The sequence below is a fragment of the Haliotis rufescens genome, unplaced genomic scaffold, assembly GCF_023055435.1.
Source record: "Haliotis rufescens isolate VD_foot unplaced genomic scaffold, xgHalRufe1.0.p SCAF_26, whole genome shotgun sequence".
Taxonomy (NCBI): domain Eukaryota; kingdom Metazoa; phylum Mollusca; class Gastropoda; order Lepetellida; family Haliotidae; genus Haliotis; species Haliotis rufescens.
The window spans coordinates 7,010,023-7,033,712 of NW_025963957.1; the positions used below are offsets into that span (position 1 = coordinate 7,010,023).

The 23,690-nt window shown below is 45.0% G+C and overlaps 1 protein-coding gene across 4 annotated transcripts; it reads right to left on the reverse strand.

Annotated features, from left to right (window-relative positions):
* Nucleotides 1-2,315: 2,315 nt before the first annotated feature.
* Nucleotides 2,316-23,452, reverse strand: LOC124137316. 4 transcript variants are annotated; one of them, XM_046503565.2, is made up of 15 exons: nucleotides 23,353-23,452; nucleotides 15,009-15,145; nucleotides 12,825-12,928; nucleotides 12,496-12,636; nucleotides 11,875-12,119; nucleotides 11,487-11,571; nucleotides 10,244-10,417; nucleotides 8,707-8,780; nucleotides 8,200-8,382; nucleotides 7,084-7,257; nucleotides 6,483-6,638; nucleotides 6,293-6,370; nucleotides 4,665-4,848; nucleotides 3,877-4,076; nucleotides 2,316-3,213 (listed from the first exon to the last, which is right to left on the reverse strand). In XM_046503565.2, exons 2-15 carry the CDS (start codon nucleotides 15,109-15,111, stop codon nucleotides 3,045-3,047), a joined length of 2,070 nt encoding a protein of 689 aa, XP_046359521.1. In that variant the 5' UTR covers nucleotides 15,112-15,145; nucleotides 23,353-23,452; the 3' UTR covers nucleotides 2,316-3,044. The 4 variants fall into 4 exon arrangements, with proteins under 4 accessions (XP_046359521.1, XP_046359519.1, XP_046359520.1 ...); XM_046503563.2 differs by lacking the exon at nucleotides 23,353-23,452 and adding an exon at nucleotides 17,565-19,164; XM_046503564.2 differs by lacking the exon at nucleotides 23,353-23,452 and adding an exon at nucleotides 17,444-17,577.
* Between the last annotated feature and the right edge of the window lie 238 nt (nucleotides 23,453-23,690).

A 23,690-nucleotide genomic window follows, 5' to 3' on the forward strand; every position in this document is an offset into this window, starting at 1 on the left:
AAACTGTGCTGACCCTGATACATATAAGTGTAAACAGAACAGTTCAGAGAGCAGGCAATATTATCATTCTGGGGACGAACATCAAACCCTTTGATTAAAAAGATATTGCAAGACAAAAACACTCGAGATGAAGCCCTAGGTCGAAAAAATCCCTCACTCAAGCCATCTGGGATATTAGTACGTGAACTCATTCGAAGTCACAATTGTGATGACATTCAGCCTCCAGAAAGTCACTACAAAGGGTTACACCCTACCTGGACTTTAAAAACTCCCAAAGTTGACACTGCTTTAACATCAGAAGTCACTAAAAAGGAAAACCCAACCCTACTACGATCAGTAGCTATCACTAAAATTCAAACTACCTGGGACAGTTCGGCCCCTATATACAGTGATGGATCCAAGAATCCTATCGACAACAGTGCTGGTTACCGGATTTATATCCACAGCTCCAAACCCCAAGCACATTTAGTTCGCTTGCCTGATGGTCAGTCAGTGTTCACTGCTGAAATGGAGGCAAATTATCATGCACTCAAACTCATACCGGAACTTCCGGAAGCAAAGGCAGTCGTCCTATCAGACTCGCTAAGTGCACTTCAGGCCATCAGTGGCAGAAACTCAAACTCCAGGCCAAACACGGTCAACCAAGGGCAACAGGTGGAGCTGTGTTGGATCCCCTCTCACATAGATATTCATGGAAATGAAAAAGCAGACTCACTGGCGAAGCTAGCTCTAGACAAAGCGGATATAAAGCCTATTCCCTTTAGTAAACTAGAGATTAAAAGCAAAATCAAAGCCTCCATAGCAGAGAGATGGCAAGCCACATGGGGTGCAAGTAAGATCGGCAGATGGCTTTACAAAATTCAACCCAAGGTCCAACAAAAGTCAAACTCATACTCAAATGAAAGGAAAATTGAAATTGCTATCTCACGCCTCAGACTCGGTCACAAAAAGCACTAGGACAAGGTTTGTTCATCTTGCAATCAGGCTGAAACCATTGATCACGTGTTACTAGAATATCAAGACCATGCCCCAGCCCGGGCTAGGTTAAAACAAGAATTGCAGTTAGATCCGCTCTCCGTCTTAGATCTCCTGAAGCCAAGAGATGCAATAGCGAAGGCCAAACTAACTCTATTTCTGAGAGAAGGAGAGCTACTCGAACGTATATAAACAGAGCAGCCAAGGATAAAAATGAAATCATATCAATATACGAAAATGGAAATCATATTAATACAAAAACAGAAATTATGTGAACACCAAACTCACAATAGATAGGTGTACCCTACTCACACACAGGAGTCCCAAAGAGGGACAGGTCAGCCGAAATTGCTTAGGCAGAAGGCGAGCTCTTAATATAAACACTTAATGCAACAATAACAACAGTTCAATCAAGACAAGCATGTTTTCTACAACATGACCTACATCATCATCAACTTTGCTGTTTTTTGCTCTGACGAATGCTAACAATTATGCAGTGAAACTCGGCATATATTGTCGCCTGCGACAACATGTCCGTGAACGTTGCATATTTTGTCGCGGCGACAGTGAGAATTTCTGGACATTCCTGTGTACATTGACATATGTTATAGAGCTTGTAACGTATTGCTGCGGACGCTTATGTGACCCATAGTATTGTCTTACGTCATTGTAAATCGGAACCTGTATATATGATATAATATCGGTTTATTATTTACTGATCTTGTGATCATTTACTGATTTCGCAATTTAGTTTTTAACGAACCGAGTACGGGGTAATCTTTACGTTTCAAATTTGAAAACCACCTGGTCATATTAACACAGCAACGTCCTGAGATAACATAAAGAAGATTACAGGTAAATAGGCACCATTGTGAAGTAAGCTGTACACCTCACAGAGCTACATTGATGACGTCACACCACTCACTGTGACGTAATAGACAGGACGTTATAGCCGGATGTAGAAAAGGGAAAAATTCAAGCTATCTGTTTCCCCCCAAATATGAAATACACGCTATCACTGTAGTTCTATCATGTTTTCTCCCCAATAATGATTGCCAACTTTGAAATAATAATATCGTAATAACCGACACCCTGTATTTTGTAACCTATCATTGTACATAGCATTGTTTCGAAATATCTGTCGGCAACAATTACTTGTCTATAGATATCAGCTTCAGCTGTTTCAATCAGTGACCAGCCAATGAGAATCGAGTATTTTCCACATTCACGTTAGAGTGCGCCTTGCCGTCATTTGTAGAAATACATGTATACATATCTTCAGTCATTTTGTGCGCAACGGAACGATCCTCACGATGATATAAAGCGGAATGTATACGTTGTGAGGTGTTTACAACTGAAAGTTTTATTCAATGGTACACAGTGTATATCTGTACAGAATCGGGATCCACAACATACAACAAGACAGCATGAACGTCATCTTATAAGAATTGGCACGTTGCAATGTCAGGGAAATCTGTACTACAATACACCGCTCCTCCGTACAGCGTGGTGGGACTATGATGCACCGGTGAGGTGTCCCACGGGCACTGCTTGCAGGAGTTACCTCCCCTCAGCAAGCCAGCATACTTTTGCTTTTTGAAGCTACAGTTGTCTGACGTGTCCCGTCTCATCATGTCTGTGATAAACGTGAAGATTGTATTCCTTATGACTATCTTTCGACCACCATGTATAAGATGTAGGTCCCTAATAATAGAGAACTGGCAGTATAATACCCACAGTAATGCTTCTCAGATCCTCACAGAAATAGTTTTCCGATCCTCACAGAAATGGCTCACAGAGCCTCACAGAAATGGTTCTCAGATTCCCACAGAATAGGCTCACAGATCTTCTCATAAATGGTTCTCAGATTCACAAAGGACAGTTGTGAGGTCGTCACAGAACTGATTCAATGACGCCGACAGAAACTCCATTATCTAAGGAACCCCGGGTGGACACTACCTACCGGGTCACTATCTCCACACCACTCTGGTCACGTCGCCAACGTGACAGACGTCACGAACCCGCGGAGTCACTGACTCCACCACCTTCCTGGATCAGCTGTCGTCACGTCATTCCAACTTGATTTCGACCTGGGCTTCTGATAGGTCAGTAGACTCTTCTGTCTCTGCCACCAGCATTTGTGATTGGATGCGATCAATGTCCTCATCTTTTATTGTATTGCTGGTAGGTGTAGTGGCGAGAGGTCTCTCTGGAGGAACAAGTCGGTCCAACTGCTCTCTACAACAGAAACAGAATATCAGCTGAAGAAATCCAACTGTCCGACTTCCAATATTCACTATTACTACCATTACACGAGCGTGTCCAAGTCACGTGTATTTACTATTCGTAGAAAACAGGTCTAGGACTGCGTCACCAAGGCCAATCACCCGAACGCGTTACCCCAGCTTATTGTGTCCACAAGACGTGTACGTATCAGAGGTAGCTTTAGGAAACCAGGCACAGGACAGCGTTGGGTCAAATTCTGTGGTTGCTGATACAAACTAACACAAGAAAACGTTTGATGCGATGCATCAACACGGCGGCAAACTCTTTGTGTCCCCCAAAATATGTTATATATTGGTATCAATTCATTTCCGGCTTTACATCTTAAACCATGTTCTTGACTACAATACGATTACCTCCCTTCAATACCTAATTTGATAAACAAGGTATTTTCACAGTATATGAGCGAAGTGGCCTCTTCAGGCCGAAGGAAGGTGAGTCCGCATTCTGCAACAATGTAGTCTTTTGTGGGGGACATTTTCTTTGTATTTCAACATGATCATTTTTTCAATCAATTTCCGGGACAATTTATTTTTTTGATAATAATTATAAAATAAAAAACAGAATTAAAACCATAACATGGTTGGTCCCCTTGCCCGGTGCGGGGTGTATACTGACTGTATCCGGGTGAGCGTGTATTCCTGTCGGGCCAGGCGGTTCTTGATCGTCAGCAGGTTGAGCTTGTGTGAGTCAAGGCCGTCCCAGATGTCCCGGATGTACTTGTTGAGCTCGTTGAGGGGAGGATTCTCCCACTTCTCCAACACGTCCAGGGGGCTTGCGATCTCGTCCATCTCCTGGTACTTCGTCACGCGGTAACCCTGGGAGACCACCATCATATCACTCAACGTTTAACCTCATCACTGGAGCTGTGACTTCAGCGTTCTGTGTTACACCTAGCCATCTCTAGCGTTAACTGTTAGTTCTCGATACTTTTTTGTCCTATCACTGCTGTTATAGTACCACTGGATGGTGGTAGTGTTTATGAAGTGCTGAATTCTCATTGTTTATGCCTATAAACAATGTTATCTTGCCTATAAACAATTTACCCTTGCCTATGAAAATCCTACCTTTGTCTATAAACAACCTCACCTTTTCCTATAAACAATGTAATCCTGCCACTAACCAATCTCACCTTGCCACTAACCAATCTCACCTTGCCTATAAACAATCTCACCTTGCCTATAAACAATCTCACATTGCCTACAAACAATCTCACCTTGCCTATAAAACAATCTCACCTTGCCTATAAACAATCTCACCTTGCCTATAGACAATCTCACATTGCCTACAAACAATTTCACCTTGCCTATAGACAATCTCACCTTACCTATAAACAATCTCACCTTGCCTATATACAATCTCACCTTGCCTATAAACAGTCTCACCTTGCCTATAAACAATCTTACCTTGCCTATAAACAGACTGTTAAGCTCAACACGGGCAATAATCCACGCCCTGTTGAGCTCCAGACCGCGTTGTGCATCCCGCTGTACGTTCTGGTAGGTGTCGCTGAGCTGGGCGATGAGGATGTTGAGGAGGACAACGATGCAGGTGAAGAGGAAGATGACCATGATGATGCAGCTCAGCGTGCTGTGGGGGGAAGCAAGCGCAGTCAGTGATGGTAGAAAACACACACCCATACACACACACACGCACAGACACACATATGCACGTACGCACGCACGCACACATCCCCTTCCCCCGACCTCTTACAACCCCGTGCCATAAGAAACCCAGATAAGACACGTGATTCAAAGAAGCAGTAGGTTGTGTGGAGATTATTGTCCAAATGGAGAAGTGGTAAAAATGTATAGACCTCACAAGTCGCTCATAAAGTGCAATCATATTATTTATTTGCAATACTGCCAGGTGTATGATTTGTTGCTACCGGTCGTATTGCGGTAATACCATAGCGAATAATAGTGTAAGGCCATCATGAAGTGAACTTTCATCTTTATTAATGCGACCTCCTTTGTAATAACAGCGATAAGGAATGCATGGGAATATTAGTCCAATGAATGACTCCACCAGGTAGTAACTGATTCAACTAGTGACGGTTCCCTAAAGGTACTCGTTCATCCGACTAGTGACTGTCCCCTAAAGGTACTCGTTCATCCGACTAGTGACTATCCCCTGTAGGAACACGTTCATCCGACTAGTGACTGTCCCCTAAAGGAACACGTTCATCCTACTGGTGACTGTCCCCTAAAGGAACACGTTCATCCGACTAGTGACTATCCCCTATAGGAACACGTTCATCCAACTAGTGACTATCCCCTATAGGAACACGTTCATCCAACTAGTGACTATCCCCTATAGGAACACGTTCATCCGACTAGTGACTATCCCCTGTAGGAAGACGTCCATCCGACTAGTGACTATCCCCTATAGGAACACGTTCATCCGACTAGTGACTATCCCCTATAGGAACACGTTCATCCAACTAGTGACTATCCCCTATAGGAACACGTTCATCCAACTAGTGACTATCCCCTATAGGAACACGTTCATCTCACTAGTGACTATCCCCTGTAGGAAGACGTCCATCCGACTAGTGACTATCCCCTATAGGAACACGTTCATCCGACCAGTGACTATCCCCTATAGGAACACGTTCATCCAACTAGTGACTATCTCCTATAGGAACACGTTCATCAAACTAGTGACGTTCATCCGACTACTCCGACTAGTGACTATCCCCTGTAGGAGCTCGTTCATCCAACTAATAACTATCCCCTGTAGGAACACGTTCATCCAACTAGTGACTATCCCCTATAGGAACACGTTCATCCAACTAGTGACTATCCCCTGTTGGAACACGTTCATCCAACTAGTGACTATCCCTTGTTGGAACACGTTCATCCAACTAGTGACTATCCCCTGTTGGTACTCGTTCAAATACCAACTTGTCGTTCAAGCCCTATTCACACTCAGCCTCCTTTGCAACCAAAGCAACACTTCAGTGGACTAGTCCTTGGATCCTACATTGACGTCGCTGTTATACACAGCAGTACACGTCTTGAGCTAGACTCACCTATATTCTGTGTACTCTATGACAGGCTCGCCCTCAATCAGGACCCGTACGCCTGTGAACAGGATGTCCCAGAAGGTGCTGTACAGGAAGACGAAGGCATATAAAGAATTCATTGATATATATTTGTACTGATTATCTGCATTGTATGTCACACATGGTGGTTACGGGAATAAAGGGGAACCACCCGTACCTGGTTTCATTGTGTACTTGCAGGGAGTTCTCTCCCCTTAGGGCCATGATGAAGGATCCGCTGAAAGCAAGCAGGATGACGGCGAAGACAATGGTGAACTGGATGAAGTCGTGTGCGATGATGCGCCATAAGATCTGGGCATAGGCTCCGGTTTGTCTGAGGACGAGAAGAGATGTGAGGAGTTAGCTATATGTAGCCACAGGCCGTCAGCGAGGGTGCTTGTTGTGTAGACATCCGGTTATTAAAATAGATTTTGTAACTGTAATCGCGCAAATGTTATATGATAGCTCATAAAACTGCATTAGCCTCAGTGCTTGGCCGACATCTTGGAAAACAGCCTGAGCGTCCACAGTAGATAGCCGACCTTACCGAAACACTGCGGCGTATTTGAAGAGCCTGAGTGTCCACAGTAGATAGTCGACCTTACCGAAACACTGCGGCGTATTTGAAGAGACTGAGTGTCCACAGCAGATAGCCGACCTTACCGAAACACTGCGGCGTATTTGAAGAGACTGAGTGTCCACACCAGATAGCCGACCTTACCGAAACACTGCGGCGTATTTGAAGAGACTGAGTGTCCACAGCAGATAGCCGACCTTACCGAAACACTGCGGCGTATTTGAAGAGCCTGAGTGTCCACAGCAGATAGCCGACGGAGAAGACGTGCCACTGCTCCTGTCTGTGCGTGAAGCGGAGCGGGGGAACCAACAGCAGGAGGGAGGAGGACGACAGGTCGATCCAGTTGAACTTGTCCTTCCAGTAGTCTAGTCTGTGTCTGCAGGCACAAAGCCAGGTAATCAAGAACTCGTCCAACTCTGCATTTCCTTCTTGATTAGATTATTTGAATCTTTACCTATACCATCATCTCACAACACTGCCCACAACACACAGCAGATAAGCACATAGATATTAACTCTTGTACGGGTGTACGTGTTCCCTAGTCGTCTCAGGTCCCACAATCCGCGGTGCAGAATTGCTTCCCTCGGACACCCCGGAAACCTATGATCGTGGGTTCGAATGCCGGTTCGCGCCGATTATGTTTCTAGGTTGGTCAGCACCAGACCCATGCTCGTGTGTTTCGATGGCAGCATTACCTCGGGTTTTCCCCCAACATTAAGCTGACGCAACGTGATATAATGCGGAATACTGTTAGAAGCAGAGCTCACTTTCTCATACACTCGGAAACACACATATATAGACATACTTTCTGAATTGGTTGAACTACATGCCTACAGAGCTATACTCAATTGCTATGACGTACTTTCTGAACTGGTTGAGCTACATGCCTACAGAGCTATATTCGATTGCTGTGACGTACTTTCTGAATCGGTTGAACTACATGTCAACAAAGCTATACTCAATTGCTGTGACGTACTTTCTGAATTGGTTGAACTGCATGCCTACAGAGCTATACTCAATTGCTGTGACGTACTTTCTGAATTGGTTGAGCTACATGCCTACAGAGCTATATTCGATTGCTGTGACGTACTTTCTGAACCGGTTGAACTACATGTCAACAGAGCTATACTCAATCGCTGTGACGTACTTTCTGAATTGGTTGAACTGCATGCCTACAGAGCTATACTCGATTGCTGTGACGTACTTTCTGAATTGGTTGAGCTACATGCCTACAGAGCTATACTCAATTGCTTTGACGTACTTTCTGAATTGGTTGAACTGCATGCCTACAGAGCTATGCTCGATTACTGTGACGTACTTTCTGAATTGGTTGAGCTCGAGGAAGAAGGTGACGATCACGGCCAGGTAGGACCACACCTCGAACACCGCACGTGCTAACTGTACAGGTGAGTCGTAGACTGTGGGGTCTGACGTCATCACGGCCGAGATGGCAGAAAACGTCATCGAGAACAGTGTGATGCAAAACAAGAAACAATTCATTCTGAAACAGAATAATGTGTGTTAGAACACTGTACCGTGTGTACAGTATAGAATGTGTACTTGAATCAGCATTTTTTAAATATAGAAACCAGTTGTCAAGTGTATGCTTCCCTTTGACCGACAGTTGAGTACATGGTGCAGGCAAACCACTATTAACTCACACAGAATCGACCCTCACCTTAGTGGTTCGACCAGACACTCCGCCCCAAGGCCCAGATGGTCCAAATGCAGTGGCCATTTTGTCCACCCAATCAAGCAGGGGCGGAAGAGCGTGGCATCACCATGGCAACTGGGAGTTTACATTGATGGAACTAATGATACTCACTGAAATCGGAAGCGTGCGTAGCCTTTCCACTTCTTCCTGATGAGGAGCCTGACAACGTCGTGGTACACCACCGACTGTAGAGGAGGGAACAGATGTTGAATGTGGGACCAGTCATCCATACTAGTCAACTTGTGATAGGGATATTCGTGATTATCCAGGTACAAAGGAAAGTGGCTTGGAGATGTTGTCATACTAATAGTATCGAATAGTGCCTTGATACTGGCGCATTTTTAGCACCATGTCCAGATGCAATGACTACACACTAATGATGTGATTTCCTCATCGTTTAGTAGCAGCATGCACTATCTTAAAATCTCCATAAAACGCTGAGTAGTCCAGTTAAACACCTTTGTGCCGAAGTTGAGGGGCCTACGTAAATACTTCGAGTCATCCGATGTTCGACCTGATGACTAAAGAAGGTATACGCGGGGACCAAGCATTTACTTCGAGACAAACGTTAGTTCGACACAACGGTGTTTAATTGTATATTATGTCACATAAAGTTTGGTTAGGAAAATATTTGTTGCTAAGAAAATATTATAGATCAAACAATTTGGAATTCATCCCGGTTCGCCCCGATTAATATTCCAAGTTTTGTCAGCACCATACCCGTGCTCGTGGGTTTCACCGAAGTGGTAAACGTCTGAGACCTGTATCACTTCGGGCTTTCCTCCCACATTAAACTGACACTGGAATAACTGGAATACTGTTAAAAGCGGCGTTAAACCAAACTCACTCACTCACCTTATGAACATTTATAGATGCCAGGATGGATCAGTCAACATGAACACTATGTGTTATATATTCGATGATTAGAGGAATTATTTGTTGAGGCACAATATGTCAATGACTTTAGACATGTGTAAACCCTTGTCATGGTTTCTGTCATGTTTTAAAAACTTATACAAAATATAACAATTTTGGCTTCCCTGTTTTGTATACATGCTGTTGCGTCACTACGTATATCTTTTACTATCAAATCATTACTGTATACCTATCGCATGTATCCTGAAGATACAGAATGGTAATTTCTGATAAGTTACACGGTTTAAATATGCAACTAAACCTCAATTTGACAGATATGGACTGTGTTTCAAAACCATCTTGACGCAGTGGCCGAACGATCGCATCCAAATGTGGAAGAAATATGACAATCGATATTGAGAGAGAAAGGTGCAGAAAATTGCGAGAACTACAAACTTAATCCCCTCTGAACATAAGAATGAGAATAACTGCTCTGGGTTGCGCCCCTTATGGTGTATTCTCCCTGCAGTGTTTTATTGTCCGATGAATAACTCCCATGATTGTTTAACGTCGGATGTCTGTGAGACGACTTTAGATACACATGCTGAAATACAAAGACAATAGACAACAAACAAAGACAACAAAACTTACTTGAATTTTCGGAGAATAGATGAAACTAATTTTTCGTTATCCTTTTAAAAAGAAAAAAAACACCAAATGTTGCAAAAACGTACACCACATCCTGAGGTTACTAGGGCGTCCTATATGAGAGTCTGTACATGAGGACACCCACCTTATACCCTTCCTTGGCTATGACATGTAGACAGGACTTGGAGTTAGAGCCAAACGACGGATGTCGCGGGGATCTGCCAAACTCATCGGCCTCCAGCACGTGGTAGAACACCCTCATGTGTCCACTGTCTCCTATAGGGTCCATCATACAGTCCAACACACCCAGGGCAGTCTTCTGTAATACACAGAACATAGACCATACAGTCCAACACACCCAGGGCAGTCTGCTGTAATACACAGAACATAGACCATACAGTCCAGCACATCCAGGGCAGTCTGCTGTAATACATAGAACATAGACCACACAGTCCAGCACAACCAGGGCAGTCTGCTGTAATACATAGAACATAGACCATACAGTCCCGCACAACCAGGGCAGTCTGCTGTAATACATAGAACATAGACCATACAGTCTAGCACACCCAGGGCAGTCTGCTGTAATACATAGAACATAGACCATACAGTCTGGCACAACCAGGGCAGTCTGCTGTAATACATAGAACATAGACCATACAGTCTAGCACACCCAGGGCAGTCTGCTGTAATACATAGAACATAGACCATACAGTCTGGCACACCCAGGGCAGTCTGCTGTAATACATAGAACATAGACCATACAGTCTGGCACATCCAGGGCAGTCTGCTGTAATACATAGAACATAGACCACACAGTCCAGCACAACCAGGGCAGTCTGCTGTAATACATAGAACATAGACCATACAGTCTGGCACAACCAGGGCAGTCTGCTGTAATACATAGAACATAGACCATACAGTCTAGCACACCCAGGGCAGTCTGCTGTAATACATAGAACATAGACCATACAGTCTGGCACAACCAGGGCAGTCTGCTGTAATAAAGGCAACATGAGTTTCCTTCCCTACAATCGCGACCACTTTCTCTATATGGTGAAAGTTAGTTTATGAAATACGAGTAAAGTTGACCTAAAGAGTACACAAATGTCGTGGACTCGTCGATTTGAGAAAGAATAAAACAAGACTATTGTCCAGGGTCAATAGGGTCAAGAAAACGTCATGTCATCAGCAGGTTTGGTGATGCACGGAATGAACCAGCCCGTGGCTTGTGATTGGACAAGGATCTAGTGTCATAGATGTCGGCGTGTGCATTGGCACCTGGTGGGCTAGCGTCAAAGCAAAGACCCGAATTAGATTACCCATATGTACCAGTGTGCGAAGCTGGAGTATTGCGGCGTAAAACCCAGCCCGCTCACTCACTCACTTACCAGCATCTCATTGCGCAGGAGTGTGTGGAGTTTGCACTCAGCCTCAGAGTTCTTGTCATCCGTCACTGTGTGGAGCTCTCGGACCCTTGTAATATGAAACATCATAAATGGTTTTCTTTTAAATGAATACAGCTGCTTTCCAATACAAAGAGTAGTCCCTTGATGCTATATATGTGTAGAGCATCCCCCGTGACTAATACATGACTGCACCTCGATTTACATATGTCAGGGTTGCAGTTAGTCGATGGCTAGTCTTGCATGACGGCACTTAGATCTACATGTGTCAGGGTTGCAGTAAGTCGATGATTATCACTGCTTGACAGCACTTAGATCTGCATCTATGGGGGTTGCAGTACGTCTAAGGTTATCCTCGGATGATGTCACTCACGCAGTGTTGGGCATGAAGTTGAGGATAAGGGCGGCGATGTCGTCGTTGTTGTTGTTGAGGGCCAGGTGGTAGGGCATGTTGTTGTCCTTGTCTCTGGCGTGGGGGAGGGCGTCGTTCTCCAGCAGTTTACTACACACCCCCTTGAAGTTCCTCTTGACGGCGTGGTGGAGGGGGGTCTGCCAGGCGCTGTCGCACGTCGACGGGTTGGCGCCGCGGTGCAGCAGGGTGTTCACGAAGATCTGCACCTGGACACGAACCCAACACATTGCACAATAATATTTTCAGTGAAGTCGGTAATGTCGCGAGCCATTGAAGACATGGTGATGGCCTTGAGTTACCCGAAGATGCCATTGCCTTCAACGTGGCACCTCTGATTTGTTTGTTTGTTTGTTTGTTTAACGCAGCATTCAGCAATATTCCAGCTCTATGAGGGCCGTAAAAAATCCGGTCTGAACTGAATATTCCATTGACTGATATTATGAGCAACAATCCATTCCGCCCAGGAATGATAACACGGAGCTGCTTTTAGAGATATCGCTTGGAACTCTGACAGTGTTATTTATGACATCCATGGTAGTTTTAACATCAGTTTTATTCAGTATATGTTACCGTATATGTTACCTTTATTTCTGTGGGGATTTCCGACACGACATACAGCAAGGCCTTATCTTTTCCCTCGTATCTGTCAATCAGCTTGTCAATCATCACCTCGGTCTCCGCCTCCTGTCGGCCGATGTAGTGTGTCTGTGTCTTCTGGACGACCTAAGGGCGAACAGTTAACGCAGTTTGACCAATGTTCAAATCATAACGTGTGGGTTTGATGCTGAAACAAAGCCAACATTTAACCGCATATGTTCAGTATTGGGTAGAAAAATACTGCTTCTCCATATATTCGTCCCTGGTTTCAAAATGCCTCATTAAGGTTTCTTTATGCTTTTCCTTTGCAGTACCTCTCTTTGAAAGGCATCTTCAGTGATGTCGGTTCCAAGAAAGTCAGCAACAGACGCAGTGATCGGCAGGGTCGACGACTGAGACGCCCGCTTCTGAGACTGACCTATAACAATGAGAAAGAGGAACTAGTCAGCAGCACTACAAGGTGTTGACATTAGTGTTCCCTCACTAGCTGCATGTAACACGGAGCTGTGTGGCTGCACTACGAGGTGTTGACATTAATGTTCCCTCACTAGCTGCATGTAACACGGAGCTGTGTGGCAGCACTACAAGGTGTTGACATTAATGTTCCCTCACTAGCTGCATGTAACACGGAGCTGTGTGGCAGCACTACAAGGTGTTGACATTAGTGTTCCCTCACTAGCTGCATGTAACACGGAGCTGTGTGGCAGCACTACGAGGTGTTGACATTAGTGTTCCCTCACCAGCTGCATGTAACACGGAGCAGTGTGGCAGCACTACGAGGTGTTGACACTAATGTTCCCTCACTAGCTGCATGTAACACGGAGCTGTGTGGCAGCACTACGAGGTGTTGACATTAGTGTTCCCTTACCAGCCACATGTAACATGGAGCTGTGTGGCAAAACGACAAGGTGTTGACATTAGTGTTCCCTCACCAGCTGCATGTAACACGGAGCTGTGTGGCAGCACTACAAGGTGTTGACACTAGTGTTCCCTCACCAGCTGCATGTAACACGGAGCTGTGTGGCAGAACTACAAGGTGTTGACACTAGTGTTCCCTCGCCAGCTGCATGTAACATGGAGCTGTGTGGCAGCACTACGAGGTGTTGACATTAGTGTTCCCTTACCAGCTGCATGTAACATGGAGCTGTGTGGCAGCACTAGTAGGTGTTGACATTAGTGTTCCCTTACCAGCTGCATGTAACACGGAGCTGTGTGGCAGCACTACGAGGTGTTGACATTAGTGTTCCCTTACCAGCTGCATGTAACACGGAGCTGTGTGGCAGCACTACGAGGTGTTGACATTAGTGTTCCCTTACCATCTGCATGTAACACGGAGCTGTGTGGCAGCACTACGAGGTGTTGACATTAGTGTTCCCTCACCAGCTGCATGTAACACAGAGCTGTGTGGCAGCACTACAAGGTGTTGACATTAGTGTTCCCTCACCAGCTGCATGTAACACGGAGCTGTGTGGCAGAACTACAAGGTGTTGACACTAGTGTTCCCTCACCAGCTGCATGTAACATGGAGCTGTGTGGCAGCACTACGGGTTGTTGACATTAGTGTTCCCTTACCAGCTGCATGTAACACGGAGCTGTGTGGCAGCACTACAAGGTGTTGACATTAGTGTTCCCTCACCAGCTGCATGTAACACGGAGCTGTGTGGCAGCACTACGAGGTGTTGACATTAGTGTTCCCTTACCAGCTGCATGTAACACGGAGCTGTGTGGCAGCACTACGAGGTGTTGACATTAGTGTTACCTTACCAGCTGCATGTAACACGGAGCTGTGTGGCAGCACTACAGGGTGTTGACATTAGTGTTCCCTCACCAGCTGCATGTAACACGGAGCTGTGTGGCAGAACTACAAGGTGTTGACACTAGTGTTCCCTCACCAGCTGCATGTAACATGGAGCTGTGTGGCAGCACTACGGGTTGTTGACATTAGTGTTCCCTTACCAGCTGCATGTAACACGGAGCTGTGTGGCAGCACTACGAGGTGTTGACATTACTGTTCCCTTACCAGCTGCATGTAACACGGAGCTGTGTGGCAGCACTAGGAGGTGTTGACATTAGTGTTCCCTTACCAGCTGCATGTAACACGGAGCTGTGTGGCAGCACTACGAGGTGTTGACATTAGTGTTCCCTTACCAGCTGCATGTAACACGGAGCTGTGTGGCAGCACTACGAGGTGTTGACATTAGTGTTCCCTTACCAGCTGCATGTAACACGGAGCTGTGTGGCAGCACTACGAGGTGTTGACATTAGTGTTCCCTTACCAGCTGCATGTAACGAGGAGCTGTGTGGCAGCACTACAATAAGATGCTTGGTGACAGCTGTGTCTCCTTCAATGTTTCTTTGTTGTTAACGTCACAATATTCCAGCTACTTAACGGCGGTATGTAAATATGTAAACGACGTCTCACAATCAACCAAGTTCCCAAACCTGACCCCCGCACACAATTGCTATAGCATTGATCTTGCTTCAACAACAACACCTACCTGGGGAGCTAAGTTCCTGCAGAGCAATGTCTTTGGATTTGTTGCGCTTGCGAATAGGGGCTTGGTCCTCACCCCTTCCACGCCGATACTTCCCGCTAGACATACCCGGAGTCCCCCACCCGATCACGTGACAATACCTGTAATCATACAAGATAAAATGAATATAGAAAATGTCCTGCGTGTGAAAAAGACCAAGTGAGACTCATGAAAACATTAAATCTGATTCCCAAATTGTGTATACCAGGTGATGTGTTTTACCACGCGGCTGTCATCTGCTCACACCCCACTCCGTACGCTGCATCCTCTGTTTGACAGTCTCTAGGCGTGGTCACGTGCTTCGCCAGTTGTAGAGTATGGACAAGCGCGTTCTAGGGATACTCATTAACTTGGCGCGCCTTGATATAACTGAAAGAGTGAGTAAGTGTGGTTTTACGCGGCTTTTAGCAATATTTCGGCAATATCACGGCGGGGGACACCAGAAATGGGCTTCACACATTGTTCCCATGTGGGGAATCGAGCCCGGGCCTTCGGACGAACGCTTTAACCACTAGGCTGCCCCAGCGCACCTAAAACTGAAAGAATATTCATATCCGTGTGAAACTGGGTTCAGACATTTCATAGACGCCCCCCATGGATAGACACCAATTACGGCGACATGGAGACACTATCCAGATCATAACACCACAGCTGCAGCTGGTTGACATGTAACCCAGGTGACACGCTGATAGCAGGGTAATTATACGTTCATACCTGGCGACAGGTAGACTCCCGTAATTAGCACCCTCTCAGGCGACTGATTACCTGTGTTGACTATAAATCACGAACACATTATAAACTCGTCATCATCGCCATGACACCTGACGTAGAACACTGTCTCAACGCTACAAGTAAATTAGCACGGCCTCAGATTATGATCTGTTCTCCGTTAACTCGCCAGCTTAACATGAAACCGTTTGTCCGTTAGAAGTACCACTGCTTCACTACAACCATTCGTCATCTTGCATTAGGACCTGCTTGTTATCTCTGCCCGTCGTCCCCTCGTCTTCAGGTTGGGTTTGTGTCTATGCGTCCCCCAACCCGACATTGTGTTCTTTGGTTGTCTTCAGAGTGAGTGAGTGAGTATGGTTTTACGCCGCTTTTAGCAATATTCCAGCAATATCACGGCGGGGGACACCAGAAATGGGCTTCACACATTGTACCCATGTCGGGAATCGAACCCGGATCTTCGGCGTGACGAGCGAACGCTTTAACCACTAGGCTACCCGACCGCCCCTGTTGTTGTCTTCAGAGCGCCGATCTGGATATCGTGCATGTGAAGACACCACAGCACCGTGGAGAGGCATTGTCAGAATGCGCCGCCAGGTATCTATGCTGATTGTAAGAGGTGACTTGGTGGATCGGGTGGCCAGGCGCTGATTGGCTGATTGGGTGTCACCGCAGCCGTGCGACGTTGATCATTATATCAATCACTCGTTTGTTGTGGTCCAGATAACAGTGGAACCAAATGACCTGAGACCTCAGTGATATGCTGGTAGAACCAATTGACCTGAGACGTCGGTGATATGCTGGTTGAACCAATTGACCTGAGACCTCAGTGATATGCTGGAAGAACCAATTGACCGGAGACGTCGGGGATATGCTGGTAGAACCAATTGACCTGAGACCTCGGTGATATGCTGGAAGAACCAATTGACCTGAGACATCGGTGATATGCTGATAGAACCAATTGACCTGAGAGGTCAGTGATATGCTGGTAGAACCAATTGACCTGAGACGTCGGTGATATGCTGGTAGAACCAATTGACCGGAGACCTGAGTGATATGCTGGTTGAATCAATTGACCGGAGACCTCAGTGATATGCTGGTAGAACCAATTGACCTGAGACGTCAGTGATATGCTGGTAGAAACAATTGACCTGAGACCTGAGTGATATGCTGGTTGAATCAACTGACTTGAGACGTTAGTGATATGCTGGTTGAATCAATTGACCTGAGACGATAGATATGCTGGTAGAACCAATTGACCTGAGACGTCTGGTTGAGATGCAAGTAGAACCAATTGACCCACGACGTCGTCGAGTAGCGGAAGGCACAGTTTAAATTACATCCGTCAACTGTTAGTTTTAGAAATCGCGGGAAATATATGCGTCAGTTCTGATTTCACAGACGATTGTACCAAGGCGGATACAGACTGTGTATCAGTGTTGGGTTGTAGGACGTGAACCCCACATGTTGGTTATAACCGAGTCCTTCAACAACACACATTGGACATTGTTGAGCAATACATGATTGCCATGGCCATTACGCATCCACATGGGACCAGATTCACTTCCTGGTTGACTCGGGACAACAGTCTATCCCACACCGGGCCCGCCCTCTCACTATAATCGTCTTTGTACTTATCATCAGTGTATAACTATACAAATAATACTCACTGTAGGTACAGATATGATATGTCCAGTGAAGTCTATGGTTCCGTCAGTGATGAGTATCACCTGTCTGTCGCAGGCTAGTTCATTCTCCTCCCGCAGGAAGACGTATAGATCTGCAACTTACCCAGAGGCATGACCTGCTGCACTTGGGGTCACGTGACGTCTCGAACCGTTCTGTTATAGACGCAGTCAGTGATATCACACGGCCAAGAAACAACAGCTGCCTTTCCATGCAGTCTGATAGAATAGAATAGGGGTATATTCCAATACAACACACGATAACGCAACAACGCAGTGATAATTAACGTGTCACGTGAACATCTGTGTACGTGTCAGAGGTCACCAGGGCGTCAGAGCGTGGAAGTGAAGTCGCAGTGAAGTGCGAGATGATCTGTCAAGCTATCTATTCGCGTCTGAAATCTCAGTGTGACACCTGTTTGTACCCAGGGGCGATGTTGCGTCGCCCAGCGTAGTCACCAATACCATGGCGTGGTGGCACGGCAGTGTAAGCAACAAGAGAGCAGTTTGAGCGTATGCGATGAGAGGCGCTTAAACTGCTCTATCATCGCATACACCAAAACTGCTCTATCATCGCATACACTAAAACTGCTCTCTCATCGTCAAAACTAAAACTGCTCTCTCATCGTACACACTAAAACTGCTCTCTGATCGCATACACTAAACCTGCTCTCTCATCGCATACACTGAAACTGCTCTCTCATCGCATACACTAAAACTGCTCTCTCATCGTCAAAACTAAAACTGCTCTCTCATCGTACACACTAAAACTGCTCTCTCATCGCATACATTAAAACTGCTCTATCATCGCACACACTAAAACTGCTCTCTGATCGCATACACTAAACCTACTCTCTCATCGCATACACTGAAACTGCTCTCTCATCGCATACACTAAAACTGCTCTCTCATCGTCAAAACTAAAACTGCTCTCTCATCGTACACACTAAAACTGCTCTCTCATCGCATACATTAAAACTGCTCTATCATCGCACACACTAAAACTGCTCTATCATCGCATACACTAAAACTGCTCTATCATCGCATACACCAAAACTGCTCTCTCATCGTACACACTAAAACTGCTCTCTCATCGTACACACTAAAACTGCTCTTTCATCGCATACACTAAAACTGCTCTATCATCGCATACACTAAAACTGCTCTATCATCGCATACACCAAAACTGCTCTCTCATCGTACACACTAAAACTGCTCTCTCATCGCATACACTAAAACTGCTGTCTCATCGCATACACTAAAACTGCTCTATCATCGCATACACTAAAACTGCTCTATCATCGCATACACTAAAACTGCTCTATCATCGCATACACCAAAACTGCTCTCTCATCGTACACACTAAAACTGCTCTCTCATCGCATACACTAAAACTGCTGTCTCATCGCATACACTAAAACTGCTCTATCATCGCATACACTAAAACTGCTCTATCATCGCATACACCAAAACTGCTCTCTCATCGTACACACTAAAACTGCTCTCTCATCGCATACACTAAAACTGCTCTATCATCGCATACACTAAAACTGCTCTATCATCGCATACACTAAAACTGCTCTATCATCGCATACACTAAAACTGCTCTATCATCGCATACACTAAAACTGCTCTATCATCGCATACACCAAAACTGCTCTCTCATCGTACACACTAAAACTGCTCTCTCATCGCATACACTAAAACTGCTCTCTCATCGCATACACTAAAACTGCTCTATCATCGCATAACTAAAACTGCTCTATCATCGCATACACTAAAACTGCTCTATCATCGCATACACTAAAACTGCTCTATCATCGCATACACTAAAACTGCTCTATCATCGCATACACCAAAACTGCTCTCTCATCGTACACACTAAAACTGCTCTCTCATCGTACACACTAAAACTGCTCTCTCATCGCATACACTAAAACTGCTGTCTCATCGCATACACTAAAACTGCTCTATCATCGCATACACTAAAACTGCTCTATCATCGCATACACTAAAACTGCTCTATCATCGCATACACCAAAACTGCTCTCTCATCGTACACACTAAAACTGCTCTCTCATCGCATACACTAAAACTGCTCTATCATCGCATACACTAAAACTGCTCTATCATCGCATACACTAAAACTGCTCTCTCATCGCATGCACTAAGACTTCTCTCATACTACACACTTTAACTATTTACTATACACGCCACACTACACACTCTACAATACACACTACACATTACACGTCTTACAATACACACTCCACACTAAACACCATACACGGCACTTCATACTCTACGCTATGTAGTACATGTCATACAGTCCACACTACACACTAAAAACTCTACACTATACAGTAAACGTCATACACACTCTACACTACACACTACAAAATGCACACTCTACGCTATATAGTACACACTACACAATACACACTACGCACAACATACTACACAATACACACTACAGCATATGCCATACACTACATACTACACACCACACACTACACACTTCATTACACGCCACACACTAAACACTACACACTTCACATTACACGCCATACAGTCAACACTACACATAACACACTACACACTTCACATTACACGCCATACAGTCAACACTACACATAACACACTACACACTTCACATTCACGCCATACACTCAACACTACAAATTAAACACTACACACTTCACATTACACGCCATACAGTCAACACTACACATTAAACACTACACACTTCACATTACACGCCACACAGTCAACACTACACATTAAACACTACACACTTCACATTACACGCCATACAGTCAACACTACACATAACACACTACACACTTCACATTACACGCCATACAGTCAACACTACACATAACACACTTCACACTTCACATTCACGCCATACAGTCAACACTACAAATTAAACACTACACACTTCACATTCACGCCATACAGTCAACACTACACATAACACACTACACACTTCACATTACACGCCATACAGTCAACACTACACATAACACACTACACACTTCACATTACACGCCATACAGTCAACACTACACATTAAACACTACACACTTCACATTACACGCCATACAGTCAACATTACACATAACACACTACACACTTCACATTACACGCCATACAGTCAACACTACACATAACACACTAAGCACTTCACATTCACGCCATACAGTCAACGCTACACATTAAACACTACACACTTCACATTACACGCCATACAGTCAACACTACACATTAAACACTACACACTTCACATTACACGCCATACAGTCAACACTACACATAACACACTACACACTTCACATTACACGCCATACAGTCAACACTACACATAACACACTTCACACTTCACATTCACGCCATACAGTCAACACTACACATAACACACTACACACTTCACATTCACGCCATACAGTCAACACTACACATAACACACTACACACTTCACATTACACGCCATACAGTCAACACTACACATAACACACTACACACTTCACATTCACGCCATACAGTCAACACTACACATAACACACTAAACACTTCACATTCACGCCATACAGTCAACACTACACATTAAACACTACACACTTCACATTACACGCCATACAGTCAACACTACACATTAAACACTACACACTTCACATTACACGCCATACAGTCAACACTACACATAACACACTACACACTTGACATTACACGCCATACAGTCAACACTACACATAACACACTTCACACTTCACATTCACGCCATACAGTCAACACTACACATAACACACTACACACTTCACATTACACGCCATACAGTCAACACTACACATAACACACTACACACTTCACATTCACGCCATACAGTCAACACTACACATAACACACTACACACTTCACATTCACGCCATACAGTCAACACTACACATAACACACTACACACTTCACATTCACGCCATACAGTCAACACTACACATAACACACTTCACACTTCACATTCACGCCATACAGTCAACACTACACATAACACACTACACACTTCACATTACACGCCATACAGTCAACACTACACATAACACACTTCACACTTCACATTCACGCCATACAGTCAACACTACACATAACACACTACACACTTCACATTACACGCCATTAAGTCAACACTACACATAACACACTACACACTTCACATTCACGCCATACAGTCAACACTACACATAACACACTACACACTGTACATTACAGGTCATACAGCACACACTGCACACTACACACCACGCACCGTGCACTACACACTACACGTCATACAACACACACTACACACAACACTTTACACACTAGACCCTACACACTCTACTCTACACGCTTCGCACAACACGCTACACACTGCACACTGTACATTACAGGTCATACAGCACACACTGCAAACTACACACCACGCACCGTGCACTACACACTACACATTACTCGCCATACAGTGCACACTGCACACTTCACACTACGCAATGCACATAACACGTGATACAGTACACACTACACAGTATACACAACACCCGACACACTAAACACTACACACTAAAGCCTGCACACTCTACACTACACGCTAAACACTACACACTACACACTAACCTCTGCACACTACACACTACATACTACACACTGTACATTACACATCATGCAGCACACACTATACACTACACATTACACATTATACCCGGCACACCCTACACTACTCGCTACACGCTACACACTACACACTACACACTACACGTCATACAGCACACACTATACACTACACATTACACACTATACCCGGCACACCCTACACTACTCGCTACACGCTACACAGTACACGTCATACAGCACACACTATACACTACACATTACACACTATACCCGGCACACTCTACACTACTCGCTACACACTACACACTACACGTCATACAGCATACACTATACACTACACATTACACACTATACCCGGCACACCCTACACTACTCGCTACACGCTACACACTATACACTGCACATTACACACTATACCCGGCACACCCTACACTACTCGCTACACACTACACACTACACGCTACACACTACACGTCATACAGCACACACTATACACTACACATTACACACTATACCCGGCACACCCTACACTACACGCTACACGCTACACACTACACACTACACACTACACGCTACACACTACACGTCACACAGCACACACTATACACTACACATTACACACTATACCCGGCACACCCTACACTACACGCTACACGCTACACACTACACACTACACGCTACACACTACACGTCATACAGCACACACTATACACTACACATTACACACTATACCCGGCACACCCTACACTACTCGCTACACGCTACACACTACACACTACACGCTACACACTACACGTCATACAGCACACACTATACACTACACATTACACACTATACCCGGCACACCCTACACAACACGCTACACGCTAAACACTACACACTACACGCTACACACTACACGTCATACAGCACACACTATACACTACACATTACACACTATACCCGGCACACCCTACACTACTCGCTACACGCTACACGCTACACACTACACACTACACGCTACACACTACACGTCATACAGCACACACTATACACTACACATTACACACTATACCCGGCACACCCTACACTACTCGCTACACGCTACACACTACACACTACACGTCATACAGCACACACTATACACTACACATTACACACTATACCCGGCACACCCTACACTACTCGCTACACGCTACACACTACACACTACATGCTACACACTACACGTCATACAGCACACACTATACATAGGACACGGGAACACTTACTTCCTGAACAACGACCGGTCAGCCCTTGTCCTCCATCACGGTCACTGATCTGCCCCTGGTCACCCTCACGTGCACTGGTCACGTCACAGTTGACATCAGCATGACTGATCTCTGTCTCGAGCAGCCACGCCCAGATCCCGTGGTACTTACCTGTAAGCTTCAGCTACTCTGCGTTAATATCTTGAGACAGCGCCCAGGAGTGGATTGATACACGTGGTTACTTATTGTATCTGTATGAAAGACTAACATATTAGTATCCTCATCTACTCTGTCAAATTTAGTGTTTTAGTAAAACATGAAATGTTAGGTTAAGATTAAAAGTTAAACAAACGAATAAA

Excerpts from the sequence above, each read along its gene's own strand:
- LOC124137316 (XM_046503565.2), bottom strand. The coding sequence starts at position 15,111 with ATGTCTAGCGGGAAGTATCGGCGTGGAAGGGGTGAGGACCAAGCCCCT. Across the intron at positions 10,418-11,486 it reads TCCTGCGCAATGAGATGCTG|AAGACTGCCCTGGGTGTGTT; the intron begins GTAAGTGAGTGA and ends TGTGTATTACAG. Across the intron at positions 6,639-7,083 it reads AAATACGCCGCAGTGTTTCG|ACAAACCGGAGCCTATGCCC; the intron begins GTAAGGTCGGCT and ends TCTCGTCCTCAG.